This window comes from Pseudonaja textilis, chromosome 7 (genome assembly GCF_049901715.1).
Source record: "Pseudonaja textilis isolate UNSWEBS1 chromosome 7, rPseTex1.2, whole genome shotgun sequence".
In the NCBI taxonomy this organism is placed as follows: domain Eukaryota; kingdom Metazoa; phylum Chordata; class Lepidosauria; order Squamata; family Elapidae; genus Pseudonaja; species Pseudonaja textilis.
Genome location: NC_141996.1, coordinates 3,309,669 through 3,332,471, shown reverse-complemented (window position 1 = coordinate 3,332,471; position 22,803 = coordinate 3,309,669). Strand labels below are relative to the sequence as shown.

Sequence of the window (22,803 nt, the reverse complement as noted above, 5' to 3'; positions counted from 1 at the left end):
CTTCCCCAATTAACTTTGCCTGTCAGAAGTTCGCAAAAGGTAAATCACATGACGCTGCGACCATCACAAATATGATTCATCTGCCAAGCATCTGAAATTTTAATCGCGTGGCCATGGGGATGCGGCAACCGGTCATAAGTGTGAAAAACAGTCATGTCCCTTTTTTCTCAGTGCCATTCTAACTTCAAATGGTCACTAAATGCATTGTTGTAAATCAAGGATTACCTGTATTTATTCAATATATTTCAATGTTGCCTATTTCATCTCCTAGGTTGGGTGGGTTCCAACCTTCTAATCTTAAGATTTCCTGGTGGTCTTGCATCTCATGGATGGAATAACAAATTCCAAACCTGTTTGGTGTTATACATCTAGAATAGGGGTCTTCAAACTTGACATCTTTAAGATTTGTGGACTTCAATCCCAGAATCCCTGAGCTAACATGACTGGAGAAGGAATTCTGGGAATTGAAGTCCATAAGTCTTAAAGCTGTCAAGTTAGAATGGCCCTTGAACTAGAACAATGTTTCTCAATGATGGCCACTCCAAACTGTGTGGACTTCAACTCCCAGAATTCCCCAGCCAACAATTCATCCCAACTAGTTAACATTATTCCACGCCTTGCACAATGATAGATATTAAGCTGAAATATCTTTGAACAAGAGTCTTTCAACTTAGCAAGTTTAAGACTTGTGGACTTCAACTCCCAGAATCCCTGAGCTTACATGACTGGAGGCAGGAATTCTGGGAATTGAAGTCCACTAGTCTTAAAGCTGTCAAGTTTGAGGACCTCTTTCTTTGAATATGACAATACGCACAATTTTTACAAAATGTAGGCTTGTCATAATTGCAATTCTCCAACCTCCACCCTCCCAGCTATATTCATGCAACAAAGGTAACCCATTCACGCTATATAGACCGAACTTGACGGAGATAGGCGGTTGAGAAATGTGAAATATCAACAAACTTAAGTTTGTTCGTTTTTTTACTTTGGTTTTATTTTGCTTGGTTTCCAGCATGGGCTTTGCATCAATATTAAGCTTCTGTGGCTTTTTATTTTACGGTGTATTTTACGGTATATACAGGGTATTTTCTGGAGTGTGTAATTAATTTTTGGGGGCTCAGTGTTATGGACTGAGCCCTCAAAAAAGCCTTAGTAGGACTACATCTGGAGTACTGCATCCAGTTTTGGTCTCACTATAAAAAAGTTGTTGAAACTCTAGAAAAAGTATAGAGAAGAGCAACCAGGATGATGAGGGGACTGGAGGCTAAAACATATGATGGACAGTTGCGTGCATAAGCGCACCAACCTGCCTACTGTCCCTGTCCTATTGTTTCTTTTTTTTATTTTTCTTATATGTATCCGTGTATTCATAACTGTTTTTACTTATACCTATTATCTTGTAAGTAATTGACAAAAATAAATAAATAAACAAACTGGGCCTGGCTAGTCTAGGGAAGAGAAAGACCAGGGGAGGCAGGAGAGCAATCTTCCAATATTTGAGGGGCTGCCATAGAAGGGAAGGGGTCAAGCTATTTTCCAAAGCACCTGAAGGCCAGATAAGGAACAATGGATGGAAACTGGACAAGGAGAGATTCAAACTGGAAATAAGGAGAACAATCAACCCATGGAACAGAAGTTGTCTTCAGAAGTTGTGGGAGCTTCATCCCTGGAGGTTTCCAAGAAGAAATTGGACTCCCATCTGTCAGAAATGGTGTAGGGTCTCTTGCTTGGGTGGGGGTTGGACTAGATGACCTACAAGGTCCCTTCCAACTCTTGTTCATCCGTATCGGGATTCTCCCCATATACTTTCAATTATAAGTCCCCTTTTAAAGGACGCTTCCTAAATTTCAATCAACCAATTGCTGTATCCCAGCGTAGTCTTCAGTGAGTGGCTGCCAACAAATATTGACTTTGTGCCAAAGTGCTCACTGTCAGGAATGACCTGTGAGTGTGTGTGTGTCACTGTTGTGTGATGGAGGCTGCATTGTGATGTCAACTGGCAGGCGTCTTGTTGGATTTGACCTCTGCTCTGGTTGAGGCTGGGCCGTTTGGGAGGCCATTTCTCTCGTGGGAACTGAGGATCTTTCAGTGAGTAGGTGAAAATGATGGTTTCTCTAACTCCCCACCCCCCAAAATAAGCATTTTATTGGGAATCTTGGATGATGCAGTTACCAGGTTCTGAAGAATATATTGATTTGACATCTTTTAGTCAGCATTTTCCAAGGGTAACAGTGTCTTGTAGTTCCAAGGAAGATGGAGACCTTTGGTGGGAGTTGCTCCTTTTTTGATTTTATTAACTAGGCTCTTTATTAAGTGTAACCTCCCTCGATATCCAAAGTGGCAATGGAGGAGGAGGAGGAGGAGGAGGAGGAGGAGGAAAGGAGACAGACAGGAAGGGGGAGGAGGAGAAAAAAGGGGAAGAGGAGGAGGAAAGGAAGAGAAGAGGAAGAAGAAGAGGAAGAGAAGTTGAAAAGAGGAAGAAGAGGAAGAGGAAGAGAGGAAGAGGAAGAGGAGGAAGTCAGAAGAAGAGGAGGAAGAGGAGGAGAGAAGGAAGAGGAGGAAAGGAGGAAGAAGAAAAAGAGGAGGAAGAAGAGGAAGAGGAGGAAGACAGAAGAGGTGGAAGAGAAGCAGAGGAAGAAGAGGAAAGAGGGAGGAGAGAGAAGGAAAGGAGGAAGAGGAAGAAGAAAAAAAGAAGAAGAAGAGAAGGAGAAGAGGAGGAAGAGGAAGATTATGATTAACTGGACGTTATGACCAATAGCTTTTTCCACATTCCTATCCTTTATTTTAAAATATTCTTCCCTTTCTTTCCCAAACCGTGCACAAAACTCCTTCTTTCTCAAGGTGGCACTCTCTCCAGCTTCATAGTGACCAATGGCTTGGGGAGGAGAAAGGTCATTTTACAAAATAAAAGTAATTAAAAATAATTCCTTCAAATAAAGTAACACAGATCCCAAAGACATCTGCAGAAGCCATAAAAAAAATAAAAATCAGCCGACGTTGCGGAGGAAATAAATATTCATAACCTGATGCCAAATATCAGGAGCATCCTTAGAAAGGCTGTTCAAACTTAAAATGCTGTTACGGATCAAAGCCTCTTCTTTAGAGGAAGCGTTGGTGTCTCCAAATGAAGGCGCAAGAGAAGGATTTTGGATTCTGGGGGATCTCAGGGTCTATCCCTGTCAGCCTTGTGAGGTAGCCCACCCAAAAATGCTCGCTCCAACTTTCTCGTAAGGCTCCATTCACAAAATCTTGCAAACCTGAAAGGGCATTTCCTTACCGCTCACCTGTTGTGGTTCGCTGGCAGCTGATGCAGACGGCAGCGGAATTGGACAGTGGGGAAGAACGGGGACCAGTCCAGGAGTCTGGGGGGGACTCGGACGAGGTTCCTACGTCCGATGCAAAGATGGAGCCAGGACCATCTGTGAGTGGGGTGCTGCCTCTGGAGCCTCCGGAGTCTGGCAGAAGTGAGGCAGAGGAACAAGGGGAGCCTGTTCCCCGTGCGCGTATGCGCAGAGCTGCTAGAAGAAGAGAGCAGCTGAGACAAAAGGGGCAACTCAGGAGTAAGGCTGGGAGGTGATTGCCCCTCCCACAAGGGATAAAAGTCAGACCTCAATGATGAACTCTTTGCAGGAAGCAAAGTAGTTCGATAGGTTCCGAGTCCCTCTTGAAGCTCTGGTGGTTGTTTTTTCTGGTACTTTGGTGGGTTTCTGTTATAATTGGAGACTTGTTTTTGGCAGCATTCCACAGCACTGAAAGGCGTGTGCTTATCTTGGGGAACTGTTTACGATTAGTTCTGGCTGGGAATGAAAGTAATTCCTAGCGTTGCAATAAAGTAGGTTTTGCTTTTAAAACAAGTTTAATTACGTTTACAAAGCCTGCATCAGAACATTACCTTTACAGCCTGAGAAACTAGGTAGGGTCCCTCCTGGGAGGTTTGCAACACCCCCCCATTCCTTCTGCAGACCCGTCTCTTGGTTGTCCTGCCATTGGCAACTAGTTTTGAGCTTCTTCCTCCGGTCTCCCAAGGTCATTCTCACATACCGTTTACATTTCTGGTCAGAGTTAACAGACCTGATTGTGATTTGTCTTTCGGAATGAGTTTTACATTAATCAACATTCAGCTAGGGAGGATATTACGCTTAGATGTGATCTTTTCTTTCTCCCACAACTCATTTTTTTTCTTTTTAAAGTCTTGTTTGTTGTGGTTTTTTAATATATTTTTATATTTTGCCTTTGTTTTTTTTTAATATTTTGGTGCTTTGCATTTTAATTAGTAAATTGGTTAATTATTTAATTTCCTGATTAATATGTAGTTTCCCAACAGTTAGAACAACTTTTCCAGACAGTTAGGACCACTCATCTATGGAAAAACTTGCCTCCAGAAGTTGTGGATGATCCAATGCTGGAGGTTTTTAAGAAAAGATTGGACAGCCATTTTGTCTGGAATGGAGTTGGGTTTCCTTCCTGACCAGGGGGTTGGACTAGAAGACCTCCAAGGTCCCTTCGAAGTCTGTTCTGTTTATAACTTTTCTGGAACAAACTAAATATTATTGGGATGAGTTTTTTTTTCCTAGTGGCCTCCCATCCCAATTCATAGTGTCTCCCACTGGTACCAACCTAATCTGAGGAAATAAATTAAACTGGGCCCAGACTGCTGTCCTTTGCCAAGATTGTCCATATGAAAATATCCAAAAACAGATTGGGGTATGCCGAGAATAGGATGATATAATGCGCCACGGTGGCACAGTGGTTAGAGTGCAGTACTGCAGGCTACTTCTGCCGGCTGCCGGCAATTGGGCAGTTCAAATCCCACCAGGCTCCAGGTTGACTCAGCCTTCCCTCCTTCCAAGGTGGCTAAAATGAGGACCCAGGTTGTTGAGGGCAACAGGCTGGTTCTGTCAACCGCTTAAGAGAGGGCTGGAAAGCACTGTGAAGCGGTATATACGTCTAAGTGCTATTGCTAGTTGATGCTGGCTTATTCGCTTGTTCCTTGGCAGAGAACTCAACAGGAACAGCGCCGAATTCGAGCCCTTTCTCCAACACCATGGAGAAAGCTGCAGAGACCCTTCCAACGTCCACCCAGGAAGGCTTAAAGAAGGAGATCAGCGACCTCAAAGACAGAGTCGCCAACCGCGAGGCAGAAAACCAGAAGATCATGAAGGACATTGAGGGCATCAAGAAGGAGAACAAGAACCTGGAAGGGAGAATCGATTGCTTGGCCGCCATGGTGAAGGTCTTGGAAAAGGAAGAGCGGGAACTCCAGGAGTTGCTGCGAGAACGGGAAGGCACCCGGGCGACCCTGGAGGCCCAGAACCGGACCTTGGCTGAGACCAACCAGGTTCTCCGCTCCGAAATCCAGACCATCTCCCACGACCTTGTCCGGTTCCAGGATTACCGAGCGAGTCGGGACCAGAGCATGTTGCGCATGAAGCAAGTGGTGGAGCAAATCGCGGGCTACTTTGGGCAGCTGGAGGCGGAGATCGCAAAGGCCGAGCTGCGCTACGCCGACCAGAAGCAGCAGTCCACTGAGCTGAAGAGCACGGTAGACCAACTCCAGAAGATCTGCGACGTGCAGGAGGACGAGATCCTATGCCTGGAAGAGCAGCTGGACCTATTCTCCTTCGACGAGACGGAGACCAACGATCTCTTCTGCTGCTTCTGGGAGCGGCCCTCCCTGCTGTTCGAGATGGTGCAGGCCAAGCTGAAGTTAGATCCTCAAGCCATGAGAGAGACCCTCCTGGTCGTCTTCTCCAGAGGGGCCTGGGTGCTGGTGGGTCTAATCGTTGGCTTGGTGTTCTCCAAAATGATGCTCTGCCTGATGGAGACTTGGTGCTTTAGGGGAAGGCACTGAGGTCTTGGGACTTCCTTGCGACGGGTTATGGGACATCCTGTCCTGGTTATCACGCCCAGGTGAGAAGTTTGATGTCTTCTTTTTTTTTGAGCAAGGATCTCAGAGAACAATATAGAAAGCTAGCAGCTTTAAAGGAAAAAAAAGGAGCTCCATTTTTTTAACCTGCGGGGATTGTTTTATGTATTTCAGTCATTCAAATAAATGTACAGGTGTTGTGACTCCGGAGTTGGAATCTGTTCGTTGGCAGATGTGAGCTCAAGCGAAGAGGAAATGGCAGTAAATTATGAGCCGGCTCTGTTGAGCGATTTGGATTGTAGTCAGGATGAGGAAATGGATGTAACTAGGAAGGACAAACCTGATTTAATAGAGCTGTCAGGACCTTCTCTGACCTTTTTCTAGTGGGAGGAGTCTTTCCGAAAGAACCTGGCTAGATGTGCGTAATAGACGTAAGTTGAAAGGCGTCAATTCACAATTAGGAAGGAGGCGTCAATGAGAGCCGGTGACTAATTAAGGAGATTAACACGCCCTCATAGTGGATATAAGGAAAGGGCTTGGCTGGCGAGCTTTGCCAGAAGCGAAGTGATTTATGGGAGTGAACACACGGAGAGAACTCTTTGAGGCTTTGGGATTTATAGCCACGTCAGGTTTGCCGGACAGAGTTTGGATTTATTGCTGAGGATTGGAAACCCTTCCACAGTCCTTTTTGGGAAGGTTTGCTTTTTGGTTTGTGAACTGCCTGTTTCGTTTTGCCCTCCTGCAATTAAAGGGGAGACATAACACACAGGTATACAACAGGTGGGTACCTGGCTCAAGAGTAGTAACTGGGAGAGGGATCTTGGGGAGTAAATAGGAGGCAGCCGTGTGCTGCAGCTGCCAAAAAAGCCAAGACAGCCCTAGGCTGCATCGACAAGAGGGATACAATCAAGGTCACGTAAAGTGTTACTCCCACTTTATAAGGCCTTGGTAAGGCCACACCTGGAATACGGCATCCAGTTTTGGTCACCACGATGTAAAAAAAGATGTTGAGACACTAGAAAGAGTGCAGAGAAGAGCCACCAAGAGGATTAGGGGACCATTTGGTGACCAAATATTTAGCGGATTCACAGAATAATAAGAGCTGGAAGGGACCTTGGAGGTCTTCTAGTCCAACCCCATTTAGGCAGGAAACCATATACCATTTCAGACATTGTTCAACCTCTTCTTAAAAACCTCCAGTGTTGGAACACCCACTTCTGGAAGTAAATTGTTCCACTGGTTGATTGTTCTGACTGTCAGGGAGTTTCTCCTTAGTTTTAGGTTGCTTTTCTCCTTGGTTAGTTTCCATCTGTTGCTTCTTGTCCTGCCTTCAGGGGCTTTAGAAAATAGGTGGACCCCCTTTTCTCCTCTCTTCTTTGGGGCAACCCCCGAAATATTGGAAGACTGCTCTCATGTCTCCACTAGTGTTCATTAAACTGAATGTGCCCAATTCCTACAACCATTCTTCATGTTTTACCTTTCAGTCGAAAACATAAGACGTCAATACACGGATTTGCACCGTCGATTGCTCAATCCATCAAACGGAACAGAGCTGGAAAGGGTCCTTGGAGGTCTTCTAGTCCAACCCCTTGCTCAAGGAGGAGATCCTATGCCATCTCAGACAATTGGCTATCCAATCTCTTCTTAAAAACCTCCGGTGATGAAGCACCCACAGCTTCTGGTGGCAAGTAGTTCCACTGGTTAATTATCCTCACTGTTAGGTAGTTTCTCCTTAATTCCAGGTTGTTTCTCTCCTTTGATTAGTTTCCATCCGTTGCTTCTTGTCCTGCCTCTTCAGGGGCTTTGGAGAATAGCTTGACCCCCACTCTTCGTTAAAATGCACACATGCAACGCAAATTAATTCAAGTCAAAACAAACCAACTTTATTTCTGGAAGCGTAGCGGCTAGGTTTGCAACTAAACTGACTCAACCTGTTGTCTGAATAGAGCTCCAGGCTGCATCCAACCTGGTTTGTTCAATTATGCAAGCGTATTATATGAATTCAGCCGCTGCAGTTTTTAAAAGTAGGATTTATGTTTTAATTAAGGTGCGTGGGACGGAACGCGTGGCTAATTCCCGGATGCAATTGCAGCAGAAATAAATCCAGGCTGAACATCCTTTTGCATCAGATGAACACAGCGAATGAATGCTCTAGAAAATATCCTGACATGTTTGTTTATCTCGAGGCTCTGGAACCTTTTTCCAGAACGGTAGGCAGTTGCCTAGGAAACAGCAAAAGCTTTCCCACTTTAATTTCTGACACCATCCAGCAGGCCTCACTGCAGGGATGCTACTAATTGTGATGCCTGGTCCGGGTGCAAACATCTGGCTGGCCCAGCAGATAAAGATGAAGGGGGTCAACTAATTCCCCAAAACCCCTGAAGGCAGAAGAAGCAGCAACGGATGGAAACTAATCAAGGAAAGAAGCAACCTGGAACTGAGGAGTGAGAAAAATTAATTAAGGAATAAAGAAAAATTAACCAGTGGAACAACTTGCCACCAGAAGTTGTGGATACTCCATCATTGGAGGTTTTAAAGAAGAGATTTGGATAGTCGTTTGTCTGAAATGGTGTAGGGTCACCTGCTTGAACTGGGGGCTGGACTAGAGGACCTCTGAGGTTCCTTCCAACTCTGGTATTCTGTTATCCTCCGCATCCAATTTCTGAAAATATTTAAATTATCATTATTGGAAGCAAGGGGGAGGGGGAACAAACATTTAGTCCTTTTTCACTTTGGTTTTATAGCTGCCCCGTTTAACCAAAGACAGATTCATTCGACAATGCTTAGTCTAGGGCAGTGGTGGCTAACCTTCTGGGGCTCCTCAGCCAAAAATTGTGCACGCGCTCTGCAGGCCGAATAATAGGCCCGTTTTGTCACTTCCGGTATTTACAGACCCTGCAAGGCCTCCCGCTCCAGGAGGCTGCGCCAGCAAAGACTCATTTCTGGCGGAGTTTGGGGGAGAGAAAGAAAGACTTCTGCGGCTCCTGCTGTTTTCCTTGCATGAAGCCAAAAGTCTCTCTCTCTCTTCCCCTGAGAACGGAGCTGGAGACGGTATCCTGCGATCCCAAATAACGAACGATCGATCGGTAGGAAAACGGGGTGGGGGATTTCCCTGCAGACTTTTTAGGGGATTTTCCCAGGGTCTCTGGTCTGCGGGATTTGGTGGTCCCTGAGGTCCAAAAGCTTGGCGACCACCCTGGACTAGATGGTCTCCAAAGGTCCCTTCCAACTCCGATTATCGGTTACCTGTTACCTGTGTTGTCTTCTCCTGCCATTGCTGCTCTGCTCAAGGACCTATCCGCTCACTCTTGAAACCTTCCGTTTCCCCCCACCCACCCCGCTCCCCGAAATACACACAAATGAAGACGCCGCACAAGACGAGGGTTTTTTTTTTCCACAACATACATCTTTTAAATAAAGTGTCGGCTAGCAATCGCTGTCCCAAAGAAAGGAATGGAGGAGTCACGGAGAGAGGGGGGGGGTGTTGTGGGGTTATTGGGGGAAGGGGGGGCCAGCATGAACCTGGCCAGCATCTCAGCTCATGGTCCAGCCGGGGGGGGGGGGGGATCCCAGGCCAATGGCTCCCCTGTCTCTGACCGATGGGCCGGTTCCTGCTACCCACGGCGGGAAGGAAAAGGGTCGCACACACAAAAAGGAGGGTGGGGGTGACGGGACGACAAACTTTACAAAATAATTATAATCATCATCAATATAATAATAAAGAAACCCAGTCCAGCTTCAGTTTCCAGGGAGGCTCCAGGCCGCCCTTCACAAAGTTTGTTGCGTTAGGAGTTTCCACACAAAAGGAGCGCGGATTCGGCTGACTCTGCCTTGTTGGGAGGAGGAAAAGCCCCCCCCCTCCTCAGATCTGGCCCGCTGCCTCCCCCTCCTTCCTTCCCTCCGTCAGTTCATCCGTAGCTTCCCTTCCCGGTGGTGCTCCATGGGGGTGACGACCTCGTTGGCGTAGCCGTTTTCCGAACACAAGGAGAAACCGTCCGTCGTCTCGATGCCGCTGTTGATTTCTGGAGGGTGGGGGGGAAGAAAGGGGAGGGGCGGGCAATGGCATTAACGAGCAGGAAGGAACAGGCGAGTCCGAAATCAAACGGGGAGTTACAGGTGTGGGACGTCTGGATTATATGGATCAGTAACTGGTGGTTCTGCACAGATACCAAAGAGAGAGAAAGAGAGAGAGAGAGAGAGAGAGAGAGAGAGAGAGCAAGGAGCAAGAATTGTGGACGGATTTCAATTCAGAGGGAGTCCCCAATTTAGAGGGAAGGAGGGCGGGAGCAAGGAAGGTGGAAAGGAGGGAAGGAAGGAGGGAGGGAAGGAAGGGAGGAGGGAGGGAGGGAAGATGGAAATAAGGCGGGAAGCAAGGAAGGAGGGAGCGAGGGAAGGAAGCTGGAAATCAGAAAGAGGGAGGGAAGATGGAAATGAGAAGGAGGGAAGGAGGGAGGGAGGGAGCGAAGGAAGGTGGAAATGAAGGAAGGAAGGAGAGAGGGAAGGAAGGAAGGATGGAAATCAGAAGGAAGGAAGGAGGGAGGGAGGGAAGGAAGGAAGGATGGAAATCAGAAGGAAGGAAGGAGAGGAGGAGGAGAGAGAGAAGATGGAAATAGAGGAGGGAAGGAAGAGAGAGAGAAGGAGGTGAGGAAGGAGCAAAGGAAGGAAGGTGGAAATCAGAAAGAGGAAAGGAAGATGGAAATGAGGGAAGGAGGAGGAAGGCAGGAGAAGGAAGGAAGGAAGGTGAAATGAAAAGAGGAAGGAAGGAGGGAAGGAGGAGGGAGGGAAGGAAGATGGAAATAAGAAGGAAGGAGGGAGGAGGGAAGGAAGATGGAAATAAGAAGGAAGGAAGGAAGGAGGGTGGGAGCGAGGGAAGGAAGGTGGAAATGAGAAGGAGGACAGGAAGGAAGGGGCGAAGGAGAGAAGATGGGAAGGGAGGAGAAGAAAAGGAAGGGGAGGGAAAAGAAGGAGAGGTGAGGAAGGAGAGAAGGGAGTGGAAGGAAGGATGAAGGGAAGGGGAGAAGATGGGAGGGGAGGAGAAGAAGACAGGAAGGGGAGAGGGAGGGGAAGGGGAACTGAGGGAAACGGGGGGGGGAGAAGAGACGAAGAGGAAGGAAAGGGAGAGAACAACAAGAAGGAGAGAAGGAGACTGAGGAGAGGAAAGGGAGGGGAAAAGGGAGGAGAGGAGGAGAAGGGGAGGAGACGGGAGAGGAGGAGATGAAAAGAGAGGGAAGGAGGGAAAGGGAGGAGGAAGGAGACAGGGGGGTGGGAATGGAGAGGGAGGGGAAGGGAGAATACCGTTTCAAAGTCCCTCCCAAGGACCAGGGTCCAAACGGGTGAAAAGCCCAAAGGCGGCTTGGAGAGCGGAGGCTCCCTGAGCCAAGCGCCTTTAATCGGGAACTACTACACGGCCTCTCCTCCGGCGTGCAAACCCAGCCACAACCAGGCCCCGGGACTCCCTCTGAGATCCGTCCATCCCCTTTTCCGCTCCCGCCTTTCAACCAGGTCGCTCAGGGGAAGAGCGCAGAGGAGGGCGGCCGCTCTGACCCCGGCGCCCTGACGTCGAAGGAGAAAACAGCCGGAATCGGGAGGAGGAAACGCCTCAAGGTTAGTGCCAACTTTCCCAAGGGATCAAAAAAAAGAAAGAAGAAAAAAGCAAGCCGAGATTTGCCCCCTGGCACCTTCCTTGCCGCCGCCACCGTGCTCTGGTTAATGGCAGCCTTTTGAAAGCACACTTACGCTCCAGGCTGACGAAAACCCCCAAGTCTGGGAGCCCGGCGCCCTCTAGAGGCTAGAACCTGCAAGACAGGGTTCAAAAGACAATTGGGCTGAAGAAAAGGGAGAGCCTGTGTAGCTCCTCCAGGTTGGAGCGAGGTGCTAATCTTGCGCTTTTTGGGGAGGGGGCGGGGGGTTTCCCTTGCAGGCCTTTCGCGACCCAAAGGAAGGCGAGTCGGAGCACCGATGACGGGTCCCTAGTTGGGTAACGAAACGTCTACCAGAAACAACCCAACCCAGCGGTGGGATTCAAAACTTTTTACTACAGGTTCTGTGGGCGTGGCTAGGTGGCCATGTGACTGGGTGGGTGTGGCTTTTTTTTTGCTTTTTTTTTGTTTGCTTTTTTGCACCCACACCCACCCATTTTGGGGGACCTTCTGGGCCTTGGGTGAACCTCCTGGGAGTGGGGGGGGGGGCGTTTTTGCTCCCAGAAGGCTCCCCTGGGGCTCAGGAAGGCAAAAAATGGAGGGGTGTGTGGCTGTGCCGCAAGCAGATCACTAAACCCAAAAGTGAACATGTCTGTGATGACCCAAAGGGGCGTGGCGCAAAGGCGACACAGTCCGATAAGTGAGAAGAGTCCCTTTATTAGCTCCAACTTTGCCCCCAATTGTCCTGGTTACCTTCTGGACTGGAGAAAAACTCGCCCAGGAACAGCCTTGGACTGCAGGGAATCAAGTCCAAAACATGGTCAACACAAACTGTAATTTAAAAGTCCAAACAAGGCCAAATGCAGCAATTAGTTTGGCAGGGCGGGTGCAAGAATTTCAGACATGAAGGCACGGCAATAACTCAATATGGTTGGGAGGACGCTAGGAACACAGATGAGCCACGACAACATAGGATAAAGTCATGTTTGCTCCCAGCAGCCTGCCTTTCTTATCAACTCTCTTCCCAGGTGTAGCTAATGAAGGGAATCAGGGCCCTTTCCTCCCCCGTAAGCCATGCAACATATGTTGCTCCCTTCTCCGTTCCTCCCTGCGTGCCCTAGGATGAAAAGGGGATGGGCCTGGGTTCCCTCTGAATTCCCTCTCCCTTGTTCTCCCTCTCCCCTGCTCTGCCCAGCCGGACTTTGCCCTTCCCGTTTCCTCCACAGCCAACGGAGCCACACTCCCGCTCCCTGTCGGCTGTCCGGCTTCCTCCTCAGATTCAGAGTCCTGACAGGAGCAGGGCAACGTCACACAGGGTAAGCAACACCACCAAAATCAGATGGCAAAAAGTCAGCTTACCAACATGCCTTCAACTTCTCACCTGAAAATATGAGTTTTTCCTTCATGATGTTGACATCACGGCTGGACCGTCGGACGGCAGCGCTGAGCATGATCTGCTCCGGGTTGTAGGTGCGAATGCTCCCAAAGCGCCACCTGGGACAGAAAGTGGAAAATGGAAAGGTTCTCGTTTGAAGGGGATCCACTGGATAGGGGCCCACCCAAGGAGCGACCCACCACACCTGGGCAAAACCCTGTGTTGTCAACTCATAAAACATTCCTATGCCTGTTTTAATAGTTGCCATTAAAAAGTGGGGAGGGAGGAAGGAAATTTGGGAGAGCAGGGCAGCAGTTTATAAGCGGAAGGATGTTCCAACTCTTCTCTTTAAAAGGTTGTAACTAAACTAGTAGAGCTTTTGCTCGCAAATATATTTAATTGGAGAATGTGATTGATGACACCCAGCCCACGAAGGTGCTCAGTTGGAGAACACCCAGGGGGGAAGGGACGAAACAGGGTCACAGGGGACCGTAAATGACGTAGGCCAGAGTTGGCTTCCTACAGGGCAGTGCCAGGATGTCGCCTCTAATGAATCCTTTGAAGTTTTTTGAAGTTTGGCTCGAGAATCATGATTCAATTAGGGCGATTGCTGGAATCCTGACACATGTCTTTTTTCACACACACCGCACGATGGCAACTGCCATCTTTTTTTAACCTTTCTGGACAGTTTTGGGAAAACCTGCTCTCTGCTACCACCACCCTGATTTGCAAGCAATGTTTCTCAGCCTCCCCCAATTTGCAATCCCTTGCAAGGAAGGAGCGAAGATTTTGAACCAGGAGCCGGGGTTTTCCAAGCTAGGAAAATAATGCCTGGGAATAAAATGGTGGGTCCTCCCATCTCTTCTCCATTTTGGCAGTGTGATGCAGGGGAAACCTCTGGGATTCCTTTCCTAGTGGGCTTAAATGGAAACCCACTTCTGCTGCATCTCGTTCTAAAACAGGGGTCTCCAAATCTGGCCACTTTAAAGACTTGTGGAACTTCAACTCCCAAAACTTCCCCGTTCTTCAAACTTGGCCAATTTGAGACGTTGTCAGCCAGATCTCCAGCGTGGCTTTTCTCTTTGATGCTTGCTTGCTATCGGCTGCCATGGTAACGAGGGGGGGGGCACAGCATTGGGGTCTTGGAAGTGGGCTTTGGTGTGAAGAAGGCAGGGGTAGGATTCAAAAACCCCAGCAACCGGTTCTCTGCCCGGTTGCTGGGTGGGCGTGGCCGTGGCCTATCGGGGAGGGCCATTTTTCGCCTTTCCCAGAGTCCAGAGGCTTCCCTCGGGCCTCTGGGAGGGTGAAAACAGCCTCCCCCGGGCTCCGGAAGCTGGATAAAGGCCCATTTCCGGACTTCCAGTTTGGCCCATTTTTTGTCCTCCCAGAATCTCCGGCATTTAAAACGGGCCACGTGGGAGACTCCTGGGAGGGGTGCGGCCGGTCGGTTCAACTACTGGTTTGGCGAACCAGATTTAAATCTAACATCCGGTTCAAGCGAACCAGGCCGAATCAGCTGAATCCCAACCCTGGATGAAGAAGGCCCACGTGAACTAAAAGGGAGGTTTTCTCTCAGGAATCCCTGCGCTGCGGAAGGGAGTTAGTTGTTCACACCCAGTCAGGGCCAACCATCCTAGAACTCCAGAGAACACCTGAAGATGTGCTCCCCATGACGCTATGCGGGACGTGGATTGGACATCCAGACTGGTCCCTCAAGGGAAGGGATCTGGGGGAACTTTCAATATGTAACTCTCGTGCCTTTTGGCTCAGATCTTGCCTTGCTGTTGCTGCTGTCATTTCAAACTCAGTAAAAGTACATCTTCTCTATTTCAATGGAGTCGGGGGTTTTCTTTCTTGGGTTTTGAAGGGAGGGAGGTAAGCTGACATTTGGGGACCAACTCCCAGAATTCCCCTCGTCTCCAAACCTTGGCTACTTTAAGACTTGTGGACTTCAACTCCCAGATTTCCCCCAATCTCCAAACTTGGCCATTTTAAGACTTGTGGGCCCTGGGTCCATCACCAGGAGTTTGTGAGTTCTAGTCCTGCCTTAGGCATGAAAGCTGGCTGGATGATTTTCCCTCTCTCTCAGTCTAACCCACCTCACAGGGTTGTTGTTGAGGGGAAAAAGGAGGAAGGAGTGTTGGATATGTTCACTACTTTGAGTTAATGTCAGTAATAAAAGTGGGATATAAATCTAATATGTAAATCAGGGCTCCCCAAACTTGGCAACTTTAAGATTCGTGGACTTCAACTTCCAGAATTTCCCAGCCAGCTACGCTATGCTGGCTGGAGAATTCTGGGAATTGAAGTCCGCAAGTCTTAAAAAGTTGCCAATTTGGAGACCTCGGATGTAAATAAAATAATCAATTCTTATTCTTACAGCATCGCTACTGCTCCTCCTACCTTTCGAATGCTACTGTGATTAAGGTATTGTTTCTACTACAATGCCACTAGTCAGAATAAATACTATTCTGCTGTGATGGGCAGCCATATCAATTGTTTAAATAAAATAAATGTTTGAAATGCTTCAGGTTGGAAAAACCCGAATTCATTTCTTTCCTGAGCCCTGGAAACTCTCTTATCTCATGCCCAGCCTATCTTGCAGGGTTGATAATAGGGCGTGTTATGTTTGCTGTTCCGAGTTCTGGAGAAAGGGCAGGAGAGAATAATGAATAAAAGGCTAGGGATCCCAACTCTCCTTGCCCCCGAGGGCACTAAAGATGGGACACCCACACCACAAAGAAAATCAAGCCATAAAAACATGCAGAAAAACCTAACACAAAACACGGAGATGCCCAATACACAAAGGGGGACTTGTGGGTGATGCAATCACGTAACACATGGTCGGTTGGCCAAAAATCCAGATTTAAAGAGGATTTAAATGTGGTTTGAAGTGTACAAGACACCCCCTTGGGCATCTGAGATCACCGCACAATGGCGGCTCTTTTTAGGTGTTGCTGGTGAGTTGGGGGTACCCTCCAAATATTCTCCCTTCCCCTCAAATCTGGATCATTGTACCTTCTTGATACACAGAGCCTATCTGCCCTATCTGGGTCACTTATGAAATCTTATTTAAATCCCTGTTTCCCACTTTCTACAGATAGTCCTCAACTTACCACAGTTTTGTTTAGGGACCGTTCAAGGCTGCAATGGCACTGACCAAAGTGAACTTATGCCCAGTTTTCGCAGGTATGACCGTTGCGGCATCTCAATGGTCACACAATCAAACTTCAGAGGCTCTTGGCAACTGGCATGTATTTATGACGGTTGCAATGTGATTCCCCTTTTTACGACTTTCAGATGAGCGAAGTCAACGGGGAACCCAGAGTCACTTAACAACCGTGTTACTAATTTACACCACTGCAGCGATTCCCTTAACAACGGGGGCAAGAAAGGTTGCGAAATGGAGCAAAGCTCACTTCACAACCGTCTCGCTTAAGAATGGAAGTCCTGGGCTCAATCGCGGTTGTAAGTCGAGGTCTACCTGTACAAACTGGGGCTACCGTGGGTCCCAAGTGAACACGGATGTCCTGTTAAGCCTGCATCAAAAGTGATAATAAAAATAGGGAAAACAGGACTGTCCTTTCATCGTATAACTTTTTAAAAAAACCTCCCTTTTTATTTTGGGGCAACTGGATGCTCCCATTAAGGACTTTAAAATCAGAATTAATCCCAAAATTAAAAACTGTGGTATGGAAGTTATAAATCTCCCTTCCACCCCCAAATGTTGCTGGACTGTGGCTTTGTTTACACCTCCTCTGCAGTGAAGGGAACAAGCAAACAACACCCCAACCCACCCAAAAAATCAGCCATTGCTCTTTGAAACTTGAGAGGGGAGAGCTGCTTTTCCAACGACCCCAAGCTCTCCATGCCACTTAAAAGACCGTCGCTGTAAAACAACCCCAGCGCGAATTTTCATCCGTCTTCCTTGTTTACCAACCCTGCCCCTCTTTGGCAAAGTAAAACAAAAAAACAAAAAAAAGAGCTGATTTTTTGCAAAGATGAGGAAAGAGAGAAGAAATGCCAGGGAACATGGGAGAAAGCACAGATGTGCACAGAGGCAAACCTGGATGAGGCGGGAGGAAGATGATGGTCTGGGCATATATCTCCCCACCCAACCTTTGAAAAAGATTTTTTTAAAAAAAAAACAAAGAGGGACTCGAGATTTCAAGCCACAATGGGATTAACAACCCAGTCCGGTGTCAAGAAAGGGCAAAAATTGTGGAACAAAAAAATCTCGACCGGTGTTTGCAGGCAGTCCTCGACTTATAACCTTTCGTTTAAGCGACGGTTCACATTTACACCTGTAAAAACGGGCTTGGGGTTGGTTCTTCGCGTTTAGGACCACTGAAGCAACACGATCCAAATTTGGGCGCTTAGCAACTGGCATGTAATGACAAGAGTTACAGAGTCCCGGGAAGGGGAGCGATGTGATCATTATTTGCGACTTTCCCAGGCGGCTTTGAAAGAAAATGTCAGTGACTATGTGATTCACTTAACAACCATGGCAAAGGTGGTCCTAAAATACTTAGCAACCACCTTTCCTAGCGATGGAAATTCTGGCCTGATTACGGTCATAAACCAAGGACTACTTGCATGTCTGTTTTGTTGTGGGTGGCAGCAATTAAGCGTTATCTTCCTCGCTCGGCAAAATCTGGTATGTTGGATGGATACACTGGTCTTAGGCTGCTCCCGATCCAGAAATGCCGTCAGCTCAGAAAACGGTCAAGGACTTCAAGGCAGCAAAGGCCCCTGACCCACACAGATGGGCATAACAGTTCTACAGAGGAATGATGGAGTCTGTCATCTACAACCTCTATCACTGTCTGGTTTGGTTCTGCAACCCAACAGGACGGACAGAGACTCCAGAGAGGAATTAGGACTGCAGAAAAAACAACGGCTACCAACCTGCCTTCCATGCAGGACCTTCATACTGCACGAGACAAAAAGAGGGCTGTGAAAATATCTACAGACCCCTCACATCCTGGACATTGACTGTTTCAACTCCTTCCCTCAAAACGAGGCAGTAGAGCCCTGCACACCAGAACAACTAGACACAAGGGGAGTTTTTTCCCCAATGTCATCATTCTGCTAAACAAATAATTACCTCAATACTGTCCAACTATTTACAAAATCTGCATTACTCTTACTATTAATCTTCTCATCACTCCTTATCACCCATCCCCTCCCACTTACATGACTGTAACTTTCTCACTTGTGTCCTTACGATTTATATTGACTGTTTCTTAGTATGATTTGAGTGCCTATGACTCTCATTAAGTGTTGGACCTGATGATTCTTGACTCTGGACGAATGTCTCTTTTCTTTTATGGACACTGAGAGCATTTGCACCGAAGACAAATTCCTTGTGTGTCCAACCACACTTGGTGACACCGGCTTGGCTTCCCCCGCCCCCCTATTACCCGCAACACTCACCAGGGAAGTTAAGGGGTGGATAGGAAAAACCAAACTAGAGATGAAGGTGAAATGAGAGAGGAGGTCCCAACAATTACCTGATTAAGTGATAGCTGTAAAGATGCCGAAATGCAGCAGCAGAAAGAGGAAGAGGAGGAAAGGACATGCAGAGAAATGTCAGAGCAGTAAGAAAAATAACCCAGAAACCCCACCCTATTGGCCCTAAAGACACCCCAGGACTTTGGAAAGGGGGATTAAAAAGCCCCTTTTCTTCCTTCTCTTTATTCCCATGGCTATTTCTGCCATGAATAAAGATCCGTAAGTGAATATTTTTGGGGTGGGGTCCTTGATGCTCTCTGAAGTTGTTTTCTTGCAGACCTTTCATAACCTGACTAAGTAACATCATCAGTGCCAGAAGAGAATCGAGTTTCCTCTCTGTTTATAAACAAGGGGCTTGCTCGCAGAAAGCCAGCACTGCTCCCTTCTAGCACTGATGCTGTTACCTAGTTAGGTCATGAAACGTCTGCAAGGAAACCACCACCGAGCTCAGAGAGCCCCAAGGATCCCACAGTTCAATCCTGAGCGACAAATAACTCTCTACTTAAAGAATATTTTGCTGTGGTCCCTTTGGTTTTCAAAGTTTTTAACCATTTGTAAACTGTCCAGAGTTGCTGGCAGTCGAGGGGGAAAATGCACTGAGTAAATAAATGCAATTTAATTAATTAAAGATCAAGAGGCAACCAAGACCAGATACTTTGAAATTTTGATGTTCTTTCCCTGGAATCCTGCAAGATGAGGACAAAATTATTTTAAGTTTGTCTGAAAATAAAACAGTTGGGAAAAATTTCTTTCCCCCTGTATCAATCCCTTTTAATGAAACCTAGACTCGGGCTATGAAAATGGTTTATTTTTTTTTTCAATCTTGGCAATTGTAAGATGGGTGGACTTCAACTCCCAGAATTCCCCAGCCAACCATGATGAACCTCTTGACAAAGTACCTTCAAAAAGGCACGAGAATTTTATCCCAAAGTTCAGGAGCTTACTGATATTTTATTTACCTCAAATCTGCCCAACATTAAACCGATGGATTTATTCTGCTTTTCCAGCCATTTGCGGTGTCTTCTTTTTTAAAAACTGTCTGCAAGTTATCCCCTCTGTCTCCTCTTTTCAGCTTCTTTTAGTTGTATGTTTCTTTTTTTAAAAAAAAAAATGTACACTGAAGGCTAAAAATTAGGAGAAATTTAAGCTTAGTTTTCAGTAACTTGGGGAAAAGGAGAAAACGCCACTTTAAGGCGTTTGAACCTTGGAAGCAGGTCAGGAAAGAATTTCTCCCTCGAAGAGAATATTTGTTGCTCAGGGTTGAATTGTGGGGTCCTTGGTGCTGTCTGAGCTTGGTTGTTTCCTTGCAGACGTTTCATTACCCAACTAAGTAACATCATCAGTGTTAGGAGTGGGTGGGGTGTGTTCTCCATTTACATAGGAACCACTTATACAAGGAGCCACCAGAAGCACCACAATTAGGAACAAGAATACTCCCACCGATACTGACAGGGCAAGCCACTTGTATATAAACAGAGAGCAAACCCCACTCCCCTTCAACACTGATGTTGTTACCTAGTTGGGTGATGAAACGTCTGCAAGAAAACTACCAAGGTCGGAGAGCACCAAGCACCTCACAATTTGTAATCCTCTAAAATTTATTTATCCCCTGCAAATGCTAAATCCTTGCATGGCCGTGAACTCACCAGTTGGGACGAAGTTTGGCTTCTATTTCTATTCCCTGATTGAAGCAGGTATTGGGAGAATTTTGCTACCACCCCTCAAAGGAGCTCCAGACGTCGCTGGGAAGAATCTAACAACATTACAAAGTCATCAGTAGGTGCTACTTACTTCTGGAAGATAAAAATCCCTACAATTATGACCAAGGAAACAAGGTCGGCCGTTATCCAGATTAGACGGTATTCGTCTGGAGGCTGAAAAACAAGGAAAAGAAATGAAGGAAAATGAAAGAAAATTAAAATTAAATTAAACATGAAGAATGTGAGCAAAGAGTTTGTCCAGGTTAACCATTAAAACCCAAGCCTTTTTCAGTTTAAGATATGTAGACTTCAACTCCCAGAATTCCCTAGCCAATATATGTGAACTTAAATTCCAAAATTCTCTTGCCACCATGTGCGGATTTCAATTCCTAGAATTCCCCAGCCAGCAGATATGGACCAACTCTCAGAATTCCTTAGCCAATATGTATGAACTTCAACTCCCAGAATTCCCCAGCCAGCATGTGTGAACTTTAACTCCAAGAATTTGTTGTGGTTCACCAGCAGTAGATGCGGACGGCTGAGGTCTTGGAGAACGAGGACTCAGATGAGGGGCCTGCATGGGATGCAGGGATGGGGCCAGGACCCTCAGGGAATGGAGTGCTGCCTTCGGAGATGGTGGAGGCTGGCAGCAGTGAGGAAGAGGCCCCTGAGGAGCCTGTGCTCAGTGTGTGTGCGTGCAGGGCTGCTCGAAGGAAAGAGCAACTGCAGCAACACGGGTGACTCGGGAGTAAAGCTGCAAGGTGATGGCCTCTCCCTGAGGAGATAAAAGCCAGCTGATAAACTAGAGTTCTTTGCAGGAAGCAAAGAAGTTCTTGCACTTCAAGCCTTGTGGACGTTCGGACTATCTTGGTTGGCGTTTGGAGACACTTTGTGCTTGGAATATTTCTTAGCAACTTTATCTGGTGTTCTTGGCAGCATTGCACAACTTTGGCAAGGCTCGTCCTTATCAGAGACAATTAGTTTGAAACAGCCTTTGAACCGGGAAGGAACTGAATTCGCAGAGAAGCATTAAAAGGTTTTGCTGCTACCTCCGTTTCGTGTTTGTTTCCTTGGAACCAGGTTTGGGTCAGAACAGAATTCCTTAAGAGAATATGTGTGGACTTCAACTCCCAAAATTCCCTAGGCAGCCATACTGGCAGGGGAATTCTGGGAGTTGGAAGTCCACGTATCTTAAAATTGCCCAAATTTTAAAGACACTGACACACTTAGTAAAGAGACACTCACAGGCAAGCTACAACTTTTAAGGTTCTTGAATTTTACTGAATTAATTCTTGCTCCTAAGACAAACCTCTCAAAAGTGCTAGTTATCACTCCTGTAGAACTTCAAGGTGCCATCAAGGGTTCCATTAGGAAATTACAAACTCCAAACAATCCTTAATATAGGTAGTTCTTGACTTACGACCATTCTTTTAGTTTGAAGTTACAATCACGCAGAAAAAAAATTCTTAGGGCCGTTTTTCACACTTTCGACCACTGTAGCATCCCCATGGTCACATGATCAAGATTCAGATGCTTGGCTTATATTTATGACGGTCGATCCCCTTTTGCAACCTTCAGATGAGCAATCAATGGGGACGCATGATTCACTTAATGTCATGCCCCTGTTGGAGTCTGAATGCGAGGAGGAAGCTGAACAGCTGACAGGGAGCGGGAGTGTGGCTCCGTTGGCTGTGGAGGAAACTGGGGAAGGGCAAAGTCCGGCTGGGCAGAGCAGGGAAGAGGTAGAACAAGGGAGAGGGAATTCGGAGGAAGACCCAGGCCCACCCCCTCTTTATCCTAGGGCACGCAGGGAGGAACAGAGAAGGGAGCAACATGGGTTGCATGGCTTACGGGGGAGGAAAGGGCCCCGATTCCCTTCATTAGCCACACCTGGGAACACAGTTTATAAAAAAGGAAGCTGTACACAGCACTGTTGGGAGCAAATGTGAATTTATCTGGTATCATAATGGCTTATCTGTGTTCCTGGCATCTTCCCAACTGTGTGAGTTTTGCCGTACTTTCAAGTTTGAAATTCTTGCTCCTGCCCTGCCAAACTAATTATTTCAGTTTGGCTTGTTTGGAATTTAAGTTACAGTTTATGTTTACCCTGTTTTGGACTGAATTTTCTACAGTTAAAGGCTGTTGCTGGGAGTTTTTCCCCAGCCAGAAGCTAACCTGGACATTGAGGGCAAAGTTGAAGATGATAAAGGGACTCTTCTCGATTATTTGACTGTTGCCTTTGTGCTAGGCCCCTTTGGGTCACCACACTTAAGATCTGTGTTATTAACTTCATAACTGCAGTAGAAGTTAGGAAATGGGGTAAAAATTAACCGTCTCGCTTAAGTTATGGAAACTTTGGACTCAATTGTGGTCGTAACCTGAGGACTACCTGAAATTGCCTTGTTGCATAGTCAGCCAGATGTATAAATCAGTTTTGACACTTTCTCTACCTAGTGCAGGGGTAGGGAACAATGGCCCCTTTATAACTTGTGGACTTCAACTCCCAATAATGGAGTTGGAAGGGACCTTGGAGGTCTTCTAGTCCAACCCCCTGCTCAGGCAGGAGACCTTCTACCATTCCAGGCAAATAGTTGTCCAATTTCTTCTTAAAAACCTCCAGTGTTAGAACATTCACAACTTCTGGAGAAAGTCCACTCCTATACTCGTTGCAGAATACCTTATGCCACCAGACTTGAAATTCTAGACCTA

At 46.9% G+C, this 22,803-nt stretch overlaps 1 protein-coding gene across 7 annotated transcripts in view; it reads right to left on the bottom strand.

The window, feature by feature from the left end:
• Positions 1-9,230: 9,230 nt before the first annotated feature.
• Positions 9,231-22,803, bottom strand: part of LOC113450166 (glycerophosphodiester phosphodiesterase 2) — a 121,671-nt gene continuing 108,098 nt past the window's right edge. For 4 of the 7 annotated variants that reach the window (XM_087937813.1, XM_087937814.1, XM_087937815.1 and 1 more), the window contains exons 14-17: positions 20,186-20,268; positions 18,394-18,408; positions 12,887-12,999; positions 9,231-9,888 (exon numbers count right to left, since the gene is read on the bottom strand). In XM_087937813.1, coding sequence (XP_087793939.1) covers positions 9,770-9,888; positions 12,887-12,999; positions 18,394-18,408; positions 20,186-20,268 — 330 coding nt within the window. In that variant the 3' untranslated portion in view covers positions 9,231-9,769. Of the gene's footprint in view, positions 9,889-11,602; positions 11,662-12,886; positions 13,000-18,393; positions 18,409-20,185; positions 20,269-22,803 lie in introns of all 7 variants that reach the window. The other 3 variants (XM_087937817.1, XM_087937818.1, XM_026721322.2) reach the window with 3 other exon arrangements.